The 20,129-nt window shown below is 43.7% G+C and overlaps 1 protein-coding gene across 1 annotated transcript in view; it reads right to left on the reverse strand.

Annotated features, from left to right (window-relative positions):
- The window catches only part of ntrk3a (neurotrophic tyrosine kinase, receptor, type 3a), a 659,663-nt gene that overhangs the window by 336,049 nt on the left and 303,485 nt on the right, over positions 1-20,129 (reverse strand). The window contains exons 4-5 of the mRNA XM_048615740.1: positions 17,545-17,613; positions 13,218-13,372 (exon numbers count right to left, since the gene is read on the reverse strand). Of these exons, the coding sequence (XP_048471697.1) occupies positions 13,218-13,372; positions 17,545-17,613 (224 nt within the window). The remainder of the gene's footprint in view (positions 1-13,217; positions 13,373-17,544; positions 17,614-20,129) is intronic.

The raw sequence follows: 20,129 nt of genomic DNA on the forward strand, positions 1-20,129 counted from the left end.
GCCTGCTGTGTTCATCCAGCTCTACACCTTGTTATCTCAGATTCTCCAGCATCTGCAGTTCCTACTATCTCTAATACATTGGTTAGTTGACATATAGTCCAGAATGCCAATCACAAAAGAGACGATTCAGGTTCTACAGGACTGGACATCTCAAATGTAGTGTCTGTAGTGAAAAGTAGATCAAACATAAGGCAGATACCTACCAGCCCACTATCACTGACAGGTCAAAGAATAGGAGTACATCGCAGAGAAAGAAATACAATTAAGGTTTCATAAAGAGCGTTCAGCATTGTGTGAGAAGGGGCAGATCCTGCCCATTAATGACAGAAATTGACAGCACAAAAGCAGACTATTTGACCTGTCACACTCATGCCACCTCTTTGAAAGAACCCTTAATTAGTCCCAGCCCTTGTTATTTCTGCAGACTATTTCTTCATTTTTCAACTACTTGTCTGCTTCCGTTTAAAAGCAATGCTGGATTTTGTTTCTCTCACTGTTCCTTTTTCTTTATTTGTTCATAGGATGTGGACATCATTGGCTGGGCCAACATTTACTGCTCATCCTGACTGCTCTGCAGAAGGTGGTGGTGAGCCAGAGTATTCCGTGCCTAATTCATCTAAAAACAAAAGGAGTCCTGATAGGTTACACAGTTCCTTGAGCTTGTTCCACCATTGAGGATCATGGCTAATCTGATCTTGACCTCAATGCCAATTTCCTGACTGTTCCCTAAAAATAGGAATTACAGGATTGTTGCAGTGCAGATGGAGACTAATCAGTCCAAGGTATCTACACTGGTTCTCAAACTCTGCTATTCGCCTGCCGTCTTCCAGAATCCAATGCATTCCAACTCTTAACTATTCGCTGCACAGAAAACATTTTCCTCATATCAGTTTTCCTTCTTTCACTCGTTACTTTAGTCTGTGCCTTCTCATCCTTTCATGAGGAGGAACATTTTCTCCTGGCTTATTTTCTCCAAAACCCTCAAGGTTTTGAATATTTCAAATCAGAATCTCCTTTTATCCTTCTCTTCTCTAAGTTGAAGAGTCCCAGCTTGTCAAATCTAACTTCATAGCTCAAATTCCTCAACTCTAGAACCATTCTCCTAAGCTTTTTTCACACTCTCTTCAAAGCCTTCACATCCTTCCAAACGTTTGGTGCCCAGAACTGGATGCAACTCTCTAGCTAACCAACGTAGTGTCTTATTTAAGATTGATATTATCTCCTTGCTCTTGTGTGCTATGCATCTATTGAGAAAGCCTAGGATACCATGCATTTTATTATTTGCTTTCTCAACCTGTTCTGCCACCTTTAATGACTTTTGTACAAATGCACCCAGATCTCTCTGCTACCAGTGGTTTAAGAGTAATCATGCACGTTTATTTCATTGCTTCAGTACAGCGTTTATTTTTTAATGTAATACCCTTTATTATGTAACATCTCCATGTTCTTCTTAGCAAAAATTATCACCTCACATTTCTCCAAATTGAACATCATCTCCTACCTATTCATCCACTTCACCAAGTTGTCCATCTCCTGCTGAGGTTCTAAATAGTTTTACAATGCTTCCAAGATTCATAATATTAGCATTTAAAAAAAGATGCCTACGCACCAAAATTCCGGATCATTAATATATGGCATGAAAAGTAAAGGTCCCAACACTGAAACCTGGGGAGTTCCTCGCTTTGTTGCAGCTGTAACTTTGCATTCCTCGCTCCGTTTAATCACTCTATGATCTTTACTTCTTTGTATGCTATGATCTGCTTGTCCTGCATGCAAAACAAAACCTTTCACTGCACTTAGGTACATGTGACAATAACATATCAAATCAAATCACAACAAATTACAAACCGTTTCCTAGCCCAAAACATACATTAACTAGCTGCTATTTTTTTCTTGCCAGTTTTGTATCCATTGTGCTTCAGATCCTTTAATTCCATGAGCTCCAACATTATTCACAAGTCTGTTCGATGGCTTTGTATTGGATACTTTCTGGGAGTTCATGTATAATGTATTAACAGCACTGCACTGACCAATCCCCTCTGTTTGTTCATCTTAAAACTCCAAGAAGTTAGTTAAACACGATTTATCCCACAAGAAATTCAGGCTAGCTCTTTCTAATTCACTCACATTTGTCTATGTGGCTATTGATTTTCCCCCAAGTTGTTTCTAGAAGTTTGCCAACCACCAAAGTTAAAAGAAAGCAAGATATCAAAAAAAGTCTTCCAGTCTTTCCTGTCATTGTCTTGGTGAATTTTGTGCCCTGTAGTTACCATTCCAGCAACAATTAGTGGAAACAGTTTTTCCTCACTCACTTTATCAAGATGCCTCAATTTTCCATATCTCTATTAGATCCTCTCAGGCATGAGATCATCTTAATAGATTTATTCCTCACCCTTCCCACTACCCTGACAACCTTCCAAAAGTAAGCCATGCAAAACTGAATGCAATGTTCTACCAATGGGCGAAGTGTAATTACACATGTTTACCTCTTTGCTTCAGTGCAGTGTGTTTTTTTTAATTTAAGTATAATACCTAGAAGTTGTACGCTATTTTGTTTAAGAGTAGTTTTATTAACCTGTTCTACTTTCAAAGATTAGTTTATCTGAACCATTAATTCCTTTGATCTTCTACTAATAGAATGATAAAGTCATTGAATACTACATGGAAAAAGGTCTTTCAGATCTTTGTGGCCATGCTAGTCATCAAATATCTAATTCCTCTCATCCTACTTCCCAGCATTTGGCCTATAGCCTTGCAAACTATGGCATTTCAAATGTTCATCTAAATACATCTTCAACATTGTGATGGTTCCCATCTCTGCAACTCTTTCAGGAGGTAAGTTTCAGATACCACCACTGTCTGACTGAAAACAAATTCTCCATAAAACCTTTCTGAACTGCCTGTCCCTTAGCTTAAATCTATGGCTCCTAGTCAGTGAACCCCACCCCTCACTAAAAGAAAAAGTTAATTCTTATGGACGGATTCAATCTATGCCCCCTCAGACATTTACAAACATCAATCAGGTCCCCCCTCAGCCTTTGAGAATTTAATTTAATTGAAAGTTTAATCACCTAGCCTAAACCACATAGCTCACTTCTACAGGACACCGTTTATTTCTTTATGGCATGCTGCACAGGCTCATTGATCCTAATCTTGTACAGCCTCCCCAAAAGAGCTATAAATTAATCCCTTTTCTCTAGAACTAGCCCCATAGACAAGTATTTGTTTCTCAGATATGTATCCAGTTCTGTTTTTGATGTTCCTATAGAATCTCCGACACAGACTTTCATTAACCGATGGCTAGCTGAGAAGTTGGGGGTTCTGTGGTAATGTTATGAGACTAGCAATCCCAAAGGACCAGCCTAACACCCTTGGGTACACAGGTTTGAATCAAGATTTTTAAGAGGAAAGCTGATAGGTTTTGAGATGTAAGAGATATTGGGGGATATTACAGAGAAATAGCATTGAGGTAGAAAATTGGCCATGATCTAACTGAATAGTGGAGCAAGAATGAGCCAAATGATCTACTCCTGTTTCATTTCCTAAGTTCCTTTAATACTTCTAAATGAAAGACTTTCCATTTCAGAGTTTCAGTTGGTAACACAATCATGCCTGATTCAGATGGTTATGAGTTCTACCCCCATCCAAGTATTTGAGTATAACAATCTCATTGCACTCCAATGAATGGGATAATAAAGGCACAGTCTTCACTGTCAGGAGAATGTAATAGATTGTACAACACAATTTTTAAATAAAAGCAGGCAAGTAAATCTGGGTGTCCTGGCCAATGCCTATCTTTCAATCAACACCAATATAGACTTATATAATATAAACTTATAAAGGGACTAGATAAGATAGAACCTTTGAGGTTGTTTCCACTGATGGGTGAAACTAGAACTAGGGAATATAGGTTCAAAATAAGGCAAGCAGATTTACAACTTAGTTGAGGAGGACCTTCTTCACCCAAAGGGTTATGAATCTTTGGAGTTCCCTGCCCAGTGAAGCAGTTGAGACTACCTCGTTGAATGTTTTTAAGGCAAAGATTAGATAGATTTTTGAACTTTAAAGGAATTAAGTGTTCTGGTGAGCTGGAAGATAAGTGGAGATCAATGCATGAAAACATCAGCCATGATCTTATGAAATGGCGGAGCAGGCTCGGTGGGCCAGATGGCCTACTCCGGCTCCTATTTCTTATGTTCTTATTTCTTGTAATATCTGGCCATTCTCACATTTGATTTGATTTATTATTGTCATGTGTACTGAGATACAGTGAAAAGTAGTGTCTTGCGTGCTAACCAGACAAATCATAACTTACATAAGTACATCAGAGCAATAGAAAAGAATGCAGGATACAGTGTTACAGCCACAGAGAAGGTGCAGAGAAAGATCAACTTGAATATATGAGAGGTCTGTTCATGGGTGTGAAAACAATGGGGAAGAAGCCGTTCTTGAATCTGCTGGTACGTATTTTCAAACTTTTGTATCTTCTGCCTGATGGCAGTAGGTGGAAGAGAGTATAACCAGGTTGGGAAGAATCTTAGACAACAAGGTGCAGGGTTGGATGAACACAGCAGGCCAAGCAGCATCATAGGAGCAGAGAGGCTGACGTTTCGGGCCTAGACCCTTCATCAGCCCTGCACCTTGTTGTCTCGGATTCTCCAGCATCTGCAGTTCCTACTATCTCTGGGAAGAATCTTACATTGCTTTAGGTTGGAGTTTAAATGTGTTCATGTAAATTAATTAGCAGGTTTCCTGCATTACAATAATGGCTAGGCTTCAAAGTTATTTCTTTCTCTGTAGATGTGTTGGGGTGTTGTATTTACCTCTTTCCTTTTCTCATTAACCTGAAGCTGAAGCAAACCAGAGTAGAATTCAGGGCTGGATAAGAACTTCATGACAGAGTATATAACTGATGTGCGAGGGAAATGATTAGCCATTAGTGGAGTGCAGTAGAGGTTTACCAGTCTAACTCCTGGGATGGCCAGACTGTCCCATGAAGAGAGATTTGAGGAGACTGCATTCTCTCAAGCTGAAAGGAAGGAGAGGTGATTTCATCGAAACTTTCAAAATTCTTTCAGGGGCTAGACAGGGTGGATGTAGAATGGATGGTTCCCCTGTCTTGAGGTCTCAGTTCAAGCCATTTAGGATTGAGATATAGAACATAGAACATAGAACAGTACAGCACAGTACAGGCCCTTCAGCCCACGATGTTGTGCCAAACTTTTACCCTAAACCTAAAGTCTATCTAACCTCCACCGCTACGTTATACTATCACCCATATACCTATCTATTAGCCGCTTAAATGCCCCTAATGAGGCCGACTCCACTACCCTCTCCAGCAATGCATTCCACGACCCGACCACTCTCTGAGTAAAGAACCTACCTCTGACGTCTCCCCGATATCTACCTCTTTTCACTTTAAAACTATGTCCCCTCGTAAAAGCTACCTCCACCCTAAGAAAAAGTCTCTGGCTGTCTACTCTATCTATACCTCTGATCATTTTGTACACCTTTAACAAGTCAATTCTCATCATTCGTCGTTCTAAAGAGAAAAGCCCTAGCTCTCTCAACCTTTCCTCATAAGACCTTCCTCCATTCCAGGCAACATCCTGGTAAATCTCCTCTGCACCTTTTCCAACGCTTCCACATCTTTTCTGTAATGAGGCGACCAGAACTGGACACCATACTCCAGATGTGGCCGAACCAGGCTTTTGTATAGCTGGAGCATAACTTCACGGCTCTTGAACTCAATCCCTCTATTAATGAAAGCTAACACACCACACGCCTTCTTAACAACTCTATCCACCTGGGTGGCAGCTCTCAGGGAACTGTGAACATTTACCCCAAGATCCCTCTGCTCCTCCACACTGCCAAGAGTCTTTCCGTTAACCCTATATTCTGTTTTCAAGTTTGTCCTTCCAAAATGAATCACCTCACACTTTTCAGGGTTAAACTCCATCTGCCACTTCTCAGCCCAGCTCTGCATCCTATCAATGTCCCTTTGTAACCTAGAACAGCCCTCCGCACTGTCCACAACATGACCCACCTTCGTATCGTCCGTGAACTTGCTAATCCACCCTTCCACTCCTTCATCCAAATCATTTACAAAAATCACAAATAGAAGAGGACCCAGAACAGATCCTTGTGGTACACCACTCGTAACTGAGCACCATGTTGAATATTTTCCGTCCACTACCACCTTTTGTCTTCTAAGGGTCAGCCAATTCTGGATCTAAAATGCCACATTTCCCCCTATCCCATGCCTCCTTACCTTCTGCATGAGCCTACCATGGGGAACCTTATCAAACGCCTTACTTAAATCCATGTATACCACATCCACTGCTCCACCTTCATCCACGTATTTGCTCACCTCTTCAAAAAATTCAATAAGGTTTATGAGGCATGATCTACCCCTCACAAATCCATGCTGACTATCAAGAATCAAACTGTGCTTTTCCAAGTGATCATAAATCCTGTCTCTCAGAGCCCTTTCCAATAATTTGCCCACCACTGACGTAAGAGTAACTGGCCTGTAATTTCCGGGGTTATCCCTGTTCCCTTTTTTGAACAAAGGAATGACGTTTGCTTCTTTCCAATCTTCCAGCACTGTACCCGTGGACAGTGAGGACGAAAAGATCATTGCCAAAGCCCCTGCGATCTCATCCCTCGCTTCCCATAGAATCCTTGGATAAATCCCATCAGGCCCAGGGGACTTATGTATCTTCAACTTCCTCAGAATTCCTAGCACATCTTCTTTACTAACATCAACCTCCTCTAGTCTACCAGCCTGTTTCCCAACGTCCTCCTGTACAACTAGGTCCCTCTCAGTTGTGAAAACTGAAGAAGGGTATTCATTAAGGATCTCGCCTATCTCTTTGGGCTCTGTGCCAAATTCCCTTTACAATCCTTGATCGGCCCCACCCTTTCTCTGGTCATTCTCTTGTTCTGCATTACGTGTAAAAAGCCTTGGAATTTTCCTTGATCCTATCCGCCAAGGTTTTCTCATGCCCCCTTATAGCTCTCCTAAGCCCTTTCTTCAGCTCCTTCCTGGCTAACCTGTATCCCTCTAGAGCCTTTTCCGTTCTTCTTTTTTAAACCTTACATAAGCCTCCTTCTTCCTCTTAACCAGTCGTTCGACCTCTCTCGAGAACCATGGCTCCCTCACTCGACCGCATCTTCTCTGCCTGCTAGGGACAAACATATGGAGCACATGCGGTATGCATTCCTTAAACAATCTCCACATTTCTGTGGTGCTCTTCCCTGACAGCATCTGTTCCCAATTTATGTTACCCAGTTCTTGCCTAACTGAATTGTAGTTACCCTTCCCCCAATTGTAAACTTTACCCTGCCGTATGTACCTGTCCTTATCCATGACTATCATGAAAGAAACAGAGTTATGATCGCTACCGCCAAAATGCTCTCCTACCAACATGTCTAACACTTGGCCCAGTTTGTTGCCAAGCATCAAATCCAAAGTGGCCTCTCCTCGTGTTGGTCTATCTACATACTGTGTCAGGAATCCTTCCTGAATGCACTGGACAAAATCTGCTCCATCTAAACTATTACAACTAAAATGTTGCCAATCAATATTTGGAAAGTTGAAGTCACCCATGACTACAACCCTGTGACTTCTGCACCTTTCCAGTATCTGCCTCCCAATCCGCTCCTCTACTTCTCTGCAACTATTTGGGGGTCTGTAAAAAACCCCCAACAAAGTAACTGCTCCTTTCTTGTTCCTGACCTCAACCCAAACTGACTCTGTAGACATATCATTCTCAAACTGCCTTTCAGTAGCTGCTATACTCGCCCTGACTAGCAATGCCACTCCCCCACCTCTTTTTCCACCCTCCCTATTTCTTTTAAAGCATCTAAATCCCGGAACTTCCAACAACCATTCCTGTCCCTGAGTTACCCAAGTTTCTGTAATGGCCACAACATCGTAGTTCCAAGTACCGATCCATGCTCTAAGTTCATCCGCTTTATTTCTGATACTTCCAGCATTGAAGTATACACACCTCAAACCATCTCTGTGTCCGCAATTATGCTCCATCGACTGCATTTCTTTATAAACCACCTCACTCCCTGTTGTGTCTGTTGGAAGGCCGAATACCTCATCCTCTGAATTATAAATCCGGTTCCCCACCCCCTGCCGAACTAGTTTAAACCATCCCGTACAGCTCTAGCAAACGTTCCTCCCAGGATATTTGTGCCCTTCTGATTCAGGTGCACCCTGTCCTTACTGTACAGGTCCCACCTTCCCCAGAATGTGCTCCAATTATCCACATAATGGAAGCCCTCCCTCCTACACCAGCCCTGTAGCCACGTGTATAGCTGCACTCTCTCCCTATTTCTTACTTCGTTATCACGTGGCACTGGTAGTAATCCAGAGATAACTACCCTGTTTGTCCTGGACTTCAGCTTCCAACCTAACTCCCTGTACTCGTTTTTCACATTCTCAGTCCTTTTGCTACCGATGTCATTGGTACCGATGTGTACCATGACTGCTGGTTGCTCACCCTCCCGCTTAAGGATCTTGAAGAGACGATCTGAGACATCACGGACCCTGGCACCCGGGAGGCAACATACCATTCGTTCATCTCGTTCACGTCCACAGAACCGCCTGTCTGTGCCTCTTACTATTGAATCCCCCACTACAATTGCTCTCCTATTCTCCCCCCTTCCCTTCTGTGTCACAGGGTCAGGCTCAGTGCCAGAGACCTGTCCGCTATGGCGTTCCCCTGGTAGGTCGTCCCCCCCAACAGTATCCAAAACAGTATACTTATTACTGAGGGGAACGGCTACAGGGGATCCCTGCACTGTCTGCCTATTCCCTTTTCCCCTCCTGACAGTCACCCAGCTGCCTTTTTCCTGTACCTTGGGTGTGACCACCTCCCTGTAACTCCTCTCTATCATGAGATCAGAAGAAATTTCTTCACTCAGACTTTCTCCACCCCATAGGGCTGTGGAAGCTCAACCAGCGAACATGTTCAAAATAGAGATTTCTAGATACTAGATCGAAGGATGAAGGGACAGTGCAGGAAAATTACTTTGAGGTGAATGATTGGCCATTATCTAGAATGGTGGAAAGGGCTCTGGGGCTGAATGGCCTACTCCTGCTCCACTTTTCTCCAGTGAGACTGAGAGGAGGTTTTGAGTGTAATAGCATTCACCCAGTGCTTGGACTCTTATTAAGAGCCAATGTACATGTAATCTCAACCTGTTTAATTTACAAACAATATAAACACAAATAGAGAACAGTGTCTGCAGTTTTAGACTTGCAGGAGAATTTTGATCAGCTATGTAAATCATTTGCGCACTGTCTGACCCTCTTGTTAATTCAAAGTAACTTAATTTGAATTATTCATAAAGTCAAATTGAAAACTGTGGGGAAAAAAAGTCCCCTGTGCTGTTTTCTTAAAAGAGCTTAATTTGAATTTGTGGATAATTTAATTCTTTCTCGAGTGAAAAATGAGTGGATTTCAATTTAGGTCAGTTATTTTAGCAGCATGGGCTCAATAACTGTTCCCTTATCTTGGAGTTTCTTTGATGATCTATAACTTTCTCAGTGACTTGACTCTATTCATGCAATTAAAAATGCAGAGATAACACAGTGTGGAGCTGGAGGAACACAGCAGGCCAGGCAGCATCAGAGGAACAGGAAAATTGACATTTTGGGTCGTGACCCTTTTACAAAAATGGGGCCCATTTCTGAAAGAGGGGTCCCGACCGAAAACTTCAACTTTCCTGCTCCCCTGATACTGCCTGGCCTGCTGTGTTCCTCCAGCTCCACACTGTGTCATCCCTGACTCCAGCATCGGCAGTTCTTGCTATCTCTAAAAATGCAGTGGCTCTGATATTCCTCCTTATCACACTGTATAGAGTTGTCAGTCAAACTTAGGGCATCCAAAGTGCACTACACCTAAGGACAATACAGTGTGGTGGTAGTATTACTGGACTAATAATCCAGAGGCTCAGGGACAAGTTATTAAAGTCTGGAATTAAAATGAAAGCTGTAAAACCTTGACTGGTTCACCAATGTCCTTTAAGGAGGGAAATCTGTCAATCTTATCTAATCTGGCCTATTTATGACTCCAGGTCCACAATAATATGCTCAACTCTTAACTGGCTTCTAAAATGCAAGCTACTCAACCTAGGGGCAATTATAGATTAGCAACAAATATTGGCTTTTCCCTTAATAGTAGGCAGAAATGCAGCAAAGAACAGCCAGCAGAAGATCTCCAGTGAGAATGAAATAGTGCCTTGGTTGGGGGTATTGGAGGAGTAGGTCACTTATCTTCTGGGACGTTCTCATGATCTGAATTGGAGATGTTGGAGGATTGAGGAGGGACTCTTTATACGTCCTTAAAATGGGAATCAAACTGCTGTTCTGACAGAAAGATAGGATGGGGAGAATTGCTACAATATCAATGGTGGCGTAATCTTAGCACTCAGCCAGGAACTTGTGGATTCAAGTCTCACACGAGAGAACTTAAGCACAAAATAAATCTAGATCAACATTCCAGTGCAAAACAGAGAGAATGCTGCACTGCTTGACGTACTGTCTTTCCAATTAGATGTTAAACTGAACTCTTATCGACCAAATGTAAAACAGCCACGAAACTAATTGATGAAGAGGAGTGGAATTATTTCTACTGTTATGGTCATAGCCTATCCCTCAATCTCTGAAATGAAAGATTACCCAGGGTTTACTACTTATGGGAGTTTGCTGTTTGCAAATTGCTTGTTACATTTCTCACATTACAGCAGATCACATTTCAAAAGGACTGCACAGCCATAAAGCGGTTTGGGGTGTCTTAAGGTCATGAAACTATTTGGCGAAGGGTACTGATTTTTGTTTTAGAACATAGAACACAGAACAGTACAGCACAGTACAGGCTCTTCGGCCTACGACATTGTGCCGAACTTTTACCCTAAACCTAAGGTCTATCTAATCTCCACCACTACCTTATACTATCACCCATATGCCTATCTAATAGCCGCTTAAAAGCCCCTAATGAGGCCAACTCCACTACCCTCTCCGGCAATGCATTCCACACCCCGACCACTCTCTGAGTAAAGAACCTACCTCTGACGTCTCCCCGATATCTACCTCTTTTCACTTTAAAACTATGTCCCCTCGTAAAAGCTACCTCCACCCTAAGAAAAAGTCTCTGGCTGTCTACTCTATCTATACCTCTGATCATTTTGTACACCTCTATCAAGTCAATTCTCATCCTTCGTCGTTCTAAAGAGAAAAGCCCTAGCTCTCTCAACCTTTCCTTGTAAGACCTTCCCTCCATTCCAGGCAACATCCTGGTAAATCTCCTCTGTACCTTTTCTAATGCTTCCACATCTTTCCTGTAATGAGGTGACCAGAACTGGACACAATACTACAAATGTAGCCGAACCAGGCTTTTGTATAGCTGGAGGATAACTTCACGGCTCTTGAACTCAATCCCTCTATTAATGAAAGCTAACACACCATATGCCTTCTTAACAACTCTATCCACCTGGGTGGCAGCTCTCAGGGAACTGTGGACATGAACCCCAAGATCCCTCTGCTCCTCCACACTGCCAAGAATCTTTCCGTTAACCCTGCATTCTGCTTTCAATTTTGTCCTTCCAAAATGAATCACCTCACACTTTTCAGGGTTAAACTCCATTTGTCACTTCTCAGCCCAGCTCTGCATCCTATCAATGTCCCTTTTTAACCTAGAACAGCCCTCCGCACTGTCCACAACATGACCCACCTTCGTATTGTCCACGAACTTGCTAATCCACCCTTCCACTCCTTCATCCAAATCATTTACAAAAATCAAAATAGAAGAGGACCCAGAACAGATCCTTGTGGTACACCACTCATAACTGAGCACCATGTTGAATATTTTCTGTCCACTACCACCCTTTGTCTTCTAAGGGTCAGCCAATTCTGAATCCAAGTGCTGTCCAAGACAGAAAGTGCTGTCTAAGGATCTTTAGTAAATTTCTGCAGTGCATCTTGTAGTTTTGATTTGCTTCTGAGACGTGGGCATCACTGGATGGACCAACATTTTATAGCTTGAGATAGTAGGAGCTGCAGATGCTGGAGAATCTGAGACAACAAGGTGTAGAGCTGGATGAACACAGCAGGCCAAGCAGCATCAGAGGAGCAGGAAGGCTGACGTTTCGGGCCTAGATTTTTGTTCTGAAATTTTATAGCCTGACTCTGCTTACCTTGATGGTGCTGAGCTCCCTCCTTGAACTGCTGCAAGTCCATGTGCTGTAGGTAGACCCACAATGCTGTTAGGGAATGAATTCCAGGATTTTGACCCAGCGACCATGAAGGAATGGTGATAAAATTCCGAGTCAGGATGGTAAGTGGCTTGGAGGGGAACTTGCAGGTGGTGGTGTTCCCATGTATCTGCTGCCCTTGTCCTTTGAAATGGAAGTGCTTCTAACATCATAGAATCTTTACAGCTTGGAAGCAGGCCAATCGAGTCCACACAGATGCTCTGAAGAGCATCCCACCCTCCCTACCCTATCCCTGTAACCCCGTGTTTCCCCACGGCTAATCCACCTAGCTAGCACATCCCTGGACACTATGGGCAACTTAGCATGGCCAATCCACCTAACCTGCACATCTTTGGAGGGTGGGAGGAAACCGGAGCACCTGGAGGAAACCCACGAGGAAACAGGGAGAATGTGCAAACTCCACACAGACAGTTGCCCAGGGGGTGGAATCGAACCTGGGTTCCTGACAATATGAGGCAGCAGTGCTCACCACTGAGCCATCGTGCTGCCCCAAGGTGGATCAGAAAGTTCTGCCTAAGGATCTTTAGTAAATTTCTGTAGTGCATCTTGTAGGTAGCACACAATGCTGCTACTGAGCATCAGTGGTGAAGGGAATGGTGCCAATCAAGTAGGTTGTATTGACCTGTTTGCTGTCAAGCTTGTTGGACCTGCACCCATTCAGACAAGTGAAGAGAATTCCATCCCTCTCCTAACTTGTACATAGTGGGCAGACTTTAGTACTCCATTCCCACCTTTGCCAACTCCAATACAAAAGGAGTAATTATTCAATCTCTATGCACCCCTCCCCTGTTTCTTTGTACCCGCAATTCAGCGGGGAGCTACAACTCAATTTCCCAAAAGCTAATGCTGCGTTAGAGTTTCTTGAAACATTTTCCACCTTCGCCATTCAGGAATGACTTTCGCTGCCGACTCTGAAGGCTACTTACCGCACTGTGGGATGTTCATGTGGGAAAGGAGGATGCTGGAGCTTTCGGTCTTACAGTACAGCTGCTGCCGATCTAACTGAGCTTCGCTAGCTTCCTGCCACAGCTGGATCCAGCGGATTTCACAGCTGCAATTGAATAGGTTTCCAACCAGAATACTGAGAAAAGAGGGCAAAGTTAGAGACGTTTAGAGAAAATTAATCTTCAAGTTAAAACTCACTGTCATCTTTGTATCAGCATTTGAGCCTCCTCGGGTCCAGTGGGAGGCCGACTCCAAGGAGAATCAAGAGGATTGGTCAAAAATTTCCCATCATTCCTCTACCCAGGGCCAGCTGACTGTCAATCTGATTCATTCTACCATGGCTCAGTACAATGCAATGGAGCCTCAACCTCAGCCTCTTCTCTCACACATCTAAAATTAGTGACTTGGTGGTGAGGGGTTAATAGCGGGGATCTATAAGCTGAGTCCGCATCATATCAGGCCATGATTTTGGTCATTCTACTAAGTCACAACATAGGATCTGGCGAGATGGTGGCACAGTTGTAAGGTCACCTGAACTCATAACGCAGAGACTCATGATTCTATCCTGTGTACATGGGTTTGAATCCCACAATGAATCTGAATCCAATTATTTCATTAATCCATTTTTTGTAATTGAAAACTGGTCTAAGTAATGCTGCCTTAAGACTATGATTCATACAATCCCTACAGTGAGGAAGAAGGCCATTTGGCCCATCGAGTCCATACCAACCCTCCAACGAGCATCCCGGCCAGACCCACTCCCCTACCCTATCCCTGCATTTCTAATGGCTAATCCACCTAGGCTGCACATCTTTGGACTGTGGGAGGAAACCAGAGCACCCTGAGGAAACCCACACAGACACGGGGAGAATGTCCAAACTCTGCATTGTTGCCGAAGGGTGGAATTGAACCCAAATCCCTGGCACTGTGAGGCAGCACTGCTAACCACTGAACCACCATCCCACCCCACAGTTGTCATTTAAACCCATCTGATTCATGAATGCACTTTATGGAATGACATCTGCTGTCCTTACCAGGTCCAGGTCTACATGTGACTCCAGAGCCATAGTAACATGGTTACTTTTAACTGCCTTCTGAAATGGCCTAGCAGGCTTCTCAGTTCAAAGGCAGTTAGGGATACAGTACGAATGTCAGCAATGTCCATTTCCTAACACCAATGAAAAAGCACACAGATAAACAAACGTAGATATGGTAATGGTGAACTCTTGTATTGCATGACTGGTGAGAATACTATGTATAGGTACCAACCTTGCTGTACCGGGATTGTACGTTCACCTGATTAACTAACTGATTATTGAGGTCTAAGAGGTATGGGCCTTTGATTTGATTAATCACCATGGGTCGGGCCTAGTGGGCAATGTACCACACACAAATGGGATCAAAGCGATCACCAAGTGCCCATGTATCGCATGGGGGCCCTGGAGGCCTTGGTGGTAGAACAAGCAGCCATTTGACATGAAGAAGCACATCATTGTATCTGAATAACCTGCATCATAAGAATGTGGGCTGGATAAATAGTGACACTGAGTTATTGGAATCAGACTAGTTCCAGCTCTCACACACTTGCGGTGTCGTTGTACCCCATGGAATAAATGGAAATTGCAACACACGAAAGGTGCCTGCGGGTTCACAAGAATAGTCCCAGGAATGTAAAGCTTAACATATGAGGAACGTTTGAGGACTCTGGGACTATACTCATTGGAGTTTAGAAGGATGAGGGGGGATCTAATTGAAACTTACAGAACACTGAATGGCCTGGACAGAGTAGATGTTGAGAAGATACTTCCATTGGTAGGAGAGACTAGGACCCAAGGGCACAGCCTGAGAGTAAAGGGAAGACCTTTTAGAACAGAAATGAGGAGAAACTTCTTCAGCCAGAGAGTGGTGAATCTATGGAATTCACTGCCACAGAAGGCTGTGGAGGCCAGGTCATTGACTACATTTAAGACTGAGATAGATAGGTTCTTCATTATCAAGGGAATCAAGGGTTACAGGGAGAAAGCAGGAGAATGGGGTTGAGGAACTTATCAGCCATGATTGAATGGCGGAGCAGACTTGATGAGCCGAATGGCCTAATTTCTGCTCCTATGTCTTTTGGTCTTACACTGGATGGCATTTTCAAAGTGCGAAACCAAACGAAGCAGAGGCCAGCTAAATAATCAGGAACCACAATATCAGGGCTGTCCCAGTTACTTTCTTTGCATAAAAGTCGCTGTGATGCCCTATCGGGAAGGAAAAGCTGCCATCTTTACCTGGTCTGTCCTAGGCGTGGCTCCAGGTCCACATCTAATGCCCATTAAGCCCATCTGTTGTGTCTAACTGCTATAAATTCTGGTTAAGGGAATGAAACTGGGTGGATCACTTGACATTAACCAAGGCACCAAAAATGACAATGGTACACCCAGCCTTGTTGATCCTGCAAACTCCTCCTCTCTAACATCTGAGAGCTTGTGTCAAAGCTGGGAGAGAAAAAGACCAAGATGGTCATTCTCACAAAATCATACCTTAAAGACAATGTCCCAGGCAGCACCAAAACCACTCCTGGATATGTCCTGTCCCACCAGCAGGAGAGTCCCAGCAGAGGTGGCAGCACAACAGTATACAGATGGGAGGGAGTTGCTCTGAGAGTCTTCAACATTGACTCCACATCCCATCAAGTCAAACATGGGCATAGACACAACCTGCTGGTTACCACACACCACTGTACCTTCACCTGGGGAATCAGTTCTCCTCCACGTTGTACAACACTTGGGAGGAAGCAGTGAGTTTGGCAGAGGCACAGAATGAACTTAGGTTCGAGGAACTTCAATGTCCATTGTGGCCAAACAGGCCGCTCAAAATGGCGGACTTACAAAAAAACCGGGTAATAAATAAAGCATGCTGGGAAATCAAGCCAAACATTGGCCAAATTATCTATGCTAAAGAAAAAACAAGCCACAAACCCAGACAGGTGGCAGCTTCAGATAGCACAATATACAATTGACCCAGCCCATCTCATGAAAAATAGGAAATATTGAGTTGTTTTCCAGAACAAAGGAGCATCTCACACTCTTATTTGGAAAAGGCTATCTGTGCCCCTAACACCTTCAGGAATGGAAGCCCAAGGACCACCATACTATCAACACGTCAATGCCTGATTGTGTCTGATCGATCAGGGTGATGAGCTCTGATTGATCCATTAGTAGGAATTGAAGATTCTCCTGAAAGGGCACAAAAGCTTCCAGGGATAAGAATCGCGGCAACACCACCCCCAGGAGCGGTAACTCAAGACCAACAACGGTGAAGAGGAGGCTGCCCTGGGACCACCGGGAGAAGTAGTCCAGACGATCATCGCCACGTGGATCAAGGCCAGGATCTGTTGTGGTGGTATTTGATCATTCGAAGTTTAGTTAACATATAAGTTAGTCATTTAGATTTATAGTGTTAATTGTTAGTTTGTAGTGTATTTTGTCATTATACTATTAATTGTGTTGAAGTAGATAAAAATCATTTCTTACTACTATAAGAGTCGACTCACAATTTCTTTGCTGGATAGAAGGATTAAAACATACAGTGTGGCAGGCACAGCACCAACATGAAGAGTGGTTCAGAAGCATCACTGCCATTGGTCAGTGGAGTACTTAACTCTTTAAAAAGGGTTGTTACAAATGTCCCCAACACCCCCTCTCACAGGCCTCAGTGAGGGAAGCTTTTGGAGACACAATGTATTTCCTGCCTGACATGAGTCAGAGTTAATATGCTGTCCCATTTTGGCCATTCTCTCTGTGGTGTTGCCTCCTGTGGGGAGAGCAGCAAATGAGGTGGTACCCTTGATGTGAATAAGCCTAGGCTTGGAAACAGGATAGTATCAGCCATGTGCCGGCTCCTCCAGTGACTCCCATGGGAAGGCATATGGTTGGGAGTTCTTGAAAGCAAAGTACTTCACATCATCCCACTTGGGAAACTATGACTTGACTAGGTTCACACTTAGGGATGGCTATGTAATTAAACCGTCGGAGGCTTCCTGTAGCCTAGAATTGTACTTCAAAGCAAGCCAGGATCTGAAGGAGGTGAGAGGGAAATGTTGGAAGAAGATGTAAAAGTGGTGATGGCCAACACAGGACAAAGCTCCTGTTCCTCTCCGTTATCACACAGTTGTAAAATCTGCTTTAGAACACACAGTAGGAGTGAGGTAATGAGATGTGGAACACTGGTGATGTTTCACTAGAAAACTCCACATCAGCCTTAGGAGGTTGAGAAACAGAATATTTAACTGAGATTGTAAGACACTTATGAGATTGTACTTACAGCTGGGCGAGTTGCAGTGTCCTAAAGGGCTGCCAGGAAAGGCTGGTGAGATGATTACCCGAGAGATTGCTGCAAATTCAAGAGGAAAGGAAACACTTTATTAATTATTTTCAGAGGAATGTGCTTAATGTTTTAATGTCAGAAACTGCATTGGAGATATTGTCTAATCAACCTGTTCAGACATTGTTAGGACACACCAGTGGAGCAGATAGGATTTAAACCTAGACTTTCTGGTCCAGAGGAGAAACTGCACTGTATTCAGAGCTGCATGAAGATTAAACACATGCCCTTATTAACATTGAGACCTGTGAATGCGAATTGCTGCGTTCAACCAACTCCAGGAGAGCGTGCACATCACCCACAGTGCAACATCTCTGTCTCTGGCTCGCTGCAGTGTTCTCACAAAGCTCAATGCAAACTGGAAGAACAACACCTCATTTTCTGCTTGGTGACCCTGCAGCCCTCTGGACTCAATACTGAGTTCAATAATTTTAGGGCCTAAACTCTCCCATGTCCCAGCCCCCTACCCCACACACCAGGCCTTGTTATCACACAGCCTGCCATTCCACACTACCTATTGTTAGTCACTAACAGACCCCATTAACAGCTATTCACCCTCCCAGCCAGATCGTTATCAACTCCTTTGTCTGTCCAATTGCTCTTCTGTCTCTTTGGGCTCTATCCTATCGTTTACTCCCTACCCCACTCACCCCCTCCCTATTTTCTGCATATAAACCAACATTTTCCCAGCTGCCATCAGTTCCGAGGAAAGGTTACCGGACCCGAAACGTTAACTCTGACTTTTTCTTCACAGATGCTGCCAGACCTGCTGAGCTTTTCCAGCAACTTCTGTTTTTGTTCCTGAAGTGTTGCCCTGCCCTCCCCAAATGAAGTCGTCCCTACATCTGCCCAGTCACAGAGAATGCTGAACCTCTGCATTCACTTTCGTCCAACTAATTCTGTTTTTTATATCACAGAGAATGCGATGCCAAATGAGTATCGGGAGTGATGAGATTAACCGGGTTCGTGGCACTCTGCGCCGGAGTTTCAGTGCAGCCTCTGATTGAAGTGTGTCAATTAGTGACTGAGAATCAAAGAGAGAGACTCGACTCTGATTGACAAGATTAAATATCCAACATCGAAGTAATTGTGGCTCAATTTGGTGAAGCGCAGATTGATGAATCTCTCCCATCAGCCAACAATAATCTGCATGCCAGGGAGATACGAGGCATGCTGTTTAAAAAACAGGGGCCTTCTATTTAAGACCGAGCTTGGGCAAACATCGATTTTTTTTCTCTTATAGGAGTTCTCTTCATTACAGAGAATGGAGGCTGAGCCATTGGTGATTTAGATTTTGGGACAACAAAAAAGTCAAGGATTATTGGTGGGCGTAAGGGGAGGGTGGGGGTTGGGTGGTGGCGGTAGCAGTAAAGCGTAGTTAAGGCCATTATCTGCTCACCATGACCCTAATGAAGGGCAGAGCTGGCCTTACTCCCTGCTCCTACTGCTTATGTTTTTATGGGGAGAGGCTAGCGGACCTGGCAATATTCACTGGGAGTAGACAGCTCTCTTATATGGGTATGCAGCAAGCTCTACAGCAAAGGTTGCTATTTTCGGGGGAAATACTACACGCCTATCAATCACCACCTCTTCTACCCCTTTGGCTCCACAACCTGTGAGGAAGTCACACTACGCAGCTGCAGTAGGAGCTCAGTGTGCCAATGTATCTCAAGACCCGCGCTCTGCAGCGGCCACAGTGGGAATGAAAACAAATAGGTAGCAGCTCCATCAAAAACTGACAAAGAGACCAAGGGGTTGACTTTTCAAGTTGGGCTCTTCATTAAAATAGATGGAATCAAATTGAAGGCTCACCAACAACTATTCTTCTTACAATGCTGCCAAGCTCTGTCAAATATTTCCAACATTTTCTAGGCAAGATTTTTGTTGTCGATATTTTCCCAATCAAATGTTCAGAGATGTTAATACACACCTCTTGAACCTGGTCCTCCTGGTAAAGACACTATTACTGCACCACAAGGGCACTAAGATTTTGTTGCCCTGTCCTTGCTGAATCTATGCAAGAAGTCATTTTCTTTGTAGCTTTAAGAAGATCTGCACTTTATGATGAAGTGTTTGGGGAATCATCACTTCACAGACATCCTGTTGGGACTGATCAAAAACAATGGAAGGTTCAAGTAGAGGGAGGAACTTCAGAGCACAGCTCGCATCTCCTCAGAAGCAACTTGTTCTTGCTTTTCCAAGACATTCTGCTGTTTCTATTGTCAGGTCACAATTCCTTGCCATGTGACTGCTGTTCCCATTACCATCTGCATTGCAGCTTGGAGTTTCCACAGTAACCACCAGTCATTTATCTATGCCTGTGCCTCAACCATTACTGACAAGGATTTACATTCAAACAGAATTAAAATTCTTTGTGTTTTAACCAAAATATTCTCTCACAGTGGAACTGCATCGTCCACTGGCAAATCTCAAACCAGTGCCCCTTTCCTCCTGAGATAACAAGGTGCAGAGCTGGATGAACACAGCAGGCCAAGCAGCATCAGAGGAGCAGGAAGGCTGACGTT

The sequence above is a fragment of the Rhincodon typus genome, chromosome 33 (assembly GCF_021869965.1).
Source record: "Rhincodon typus isolate 14 chromosome 33, sRhiTyp1.1, whole genome shotgun sequence".
NCBI lineage: Eukaryota > Metazoa > Chordata > Chondrichthyes > Orectolobiformes > Rhincodontidae > Rhincodon > Rhincodon typus.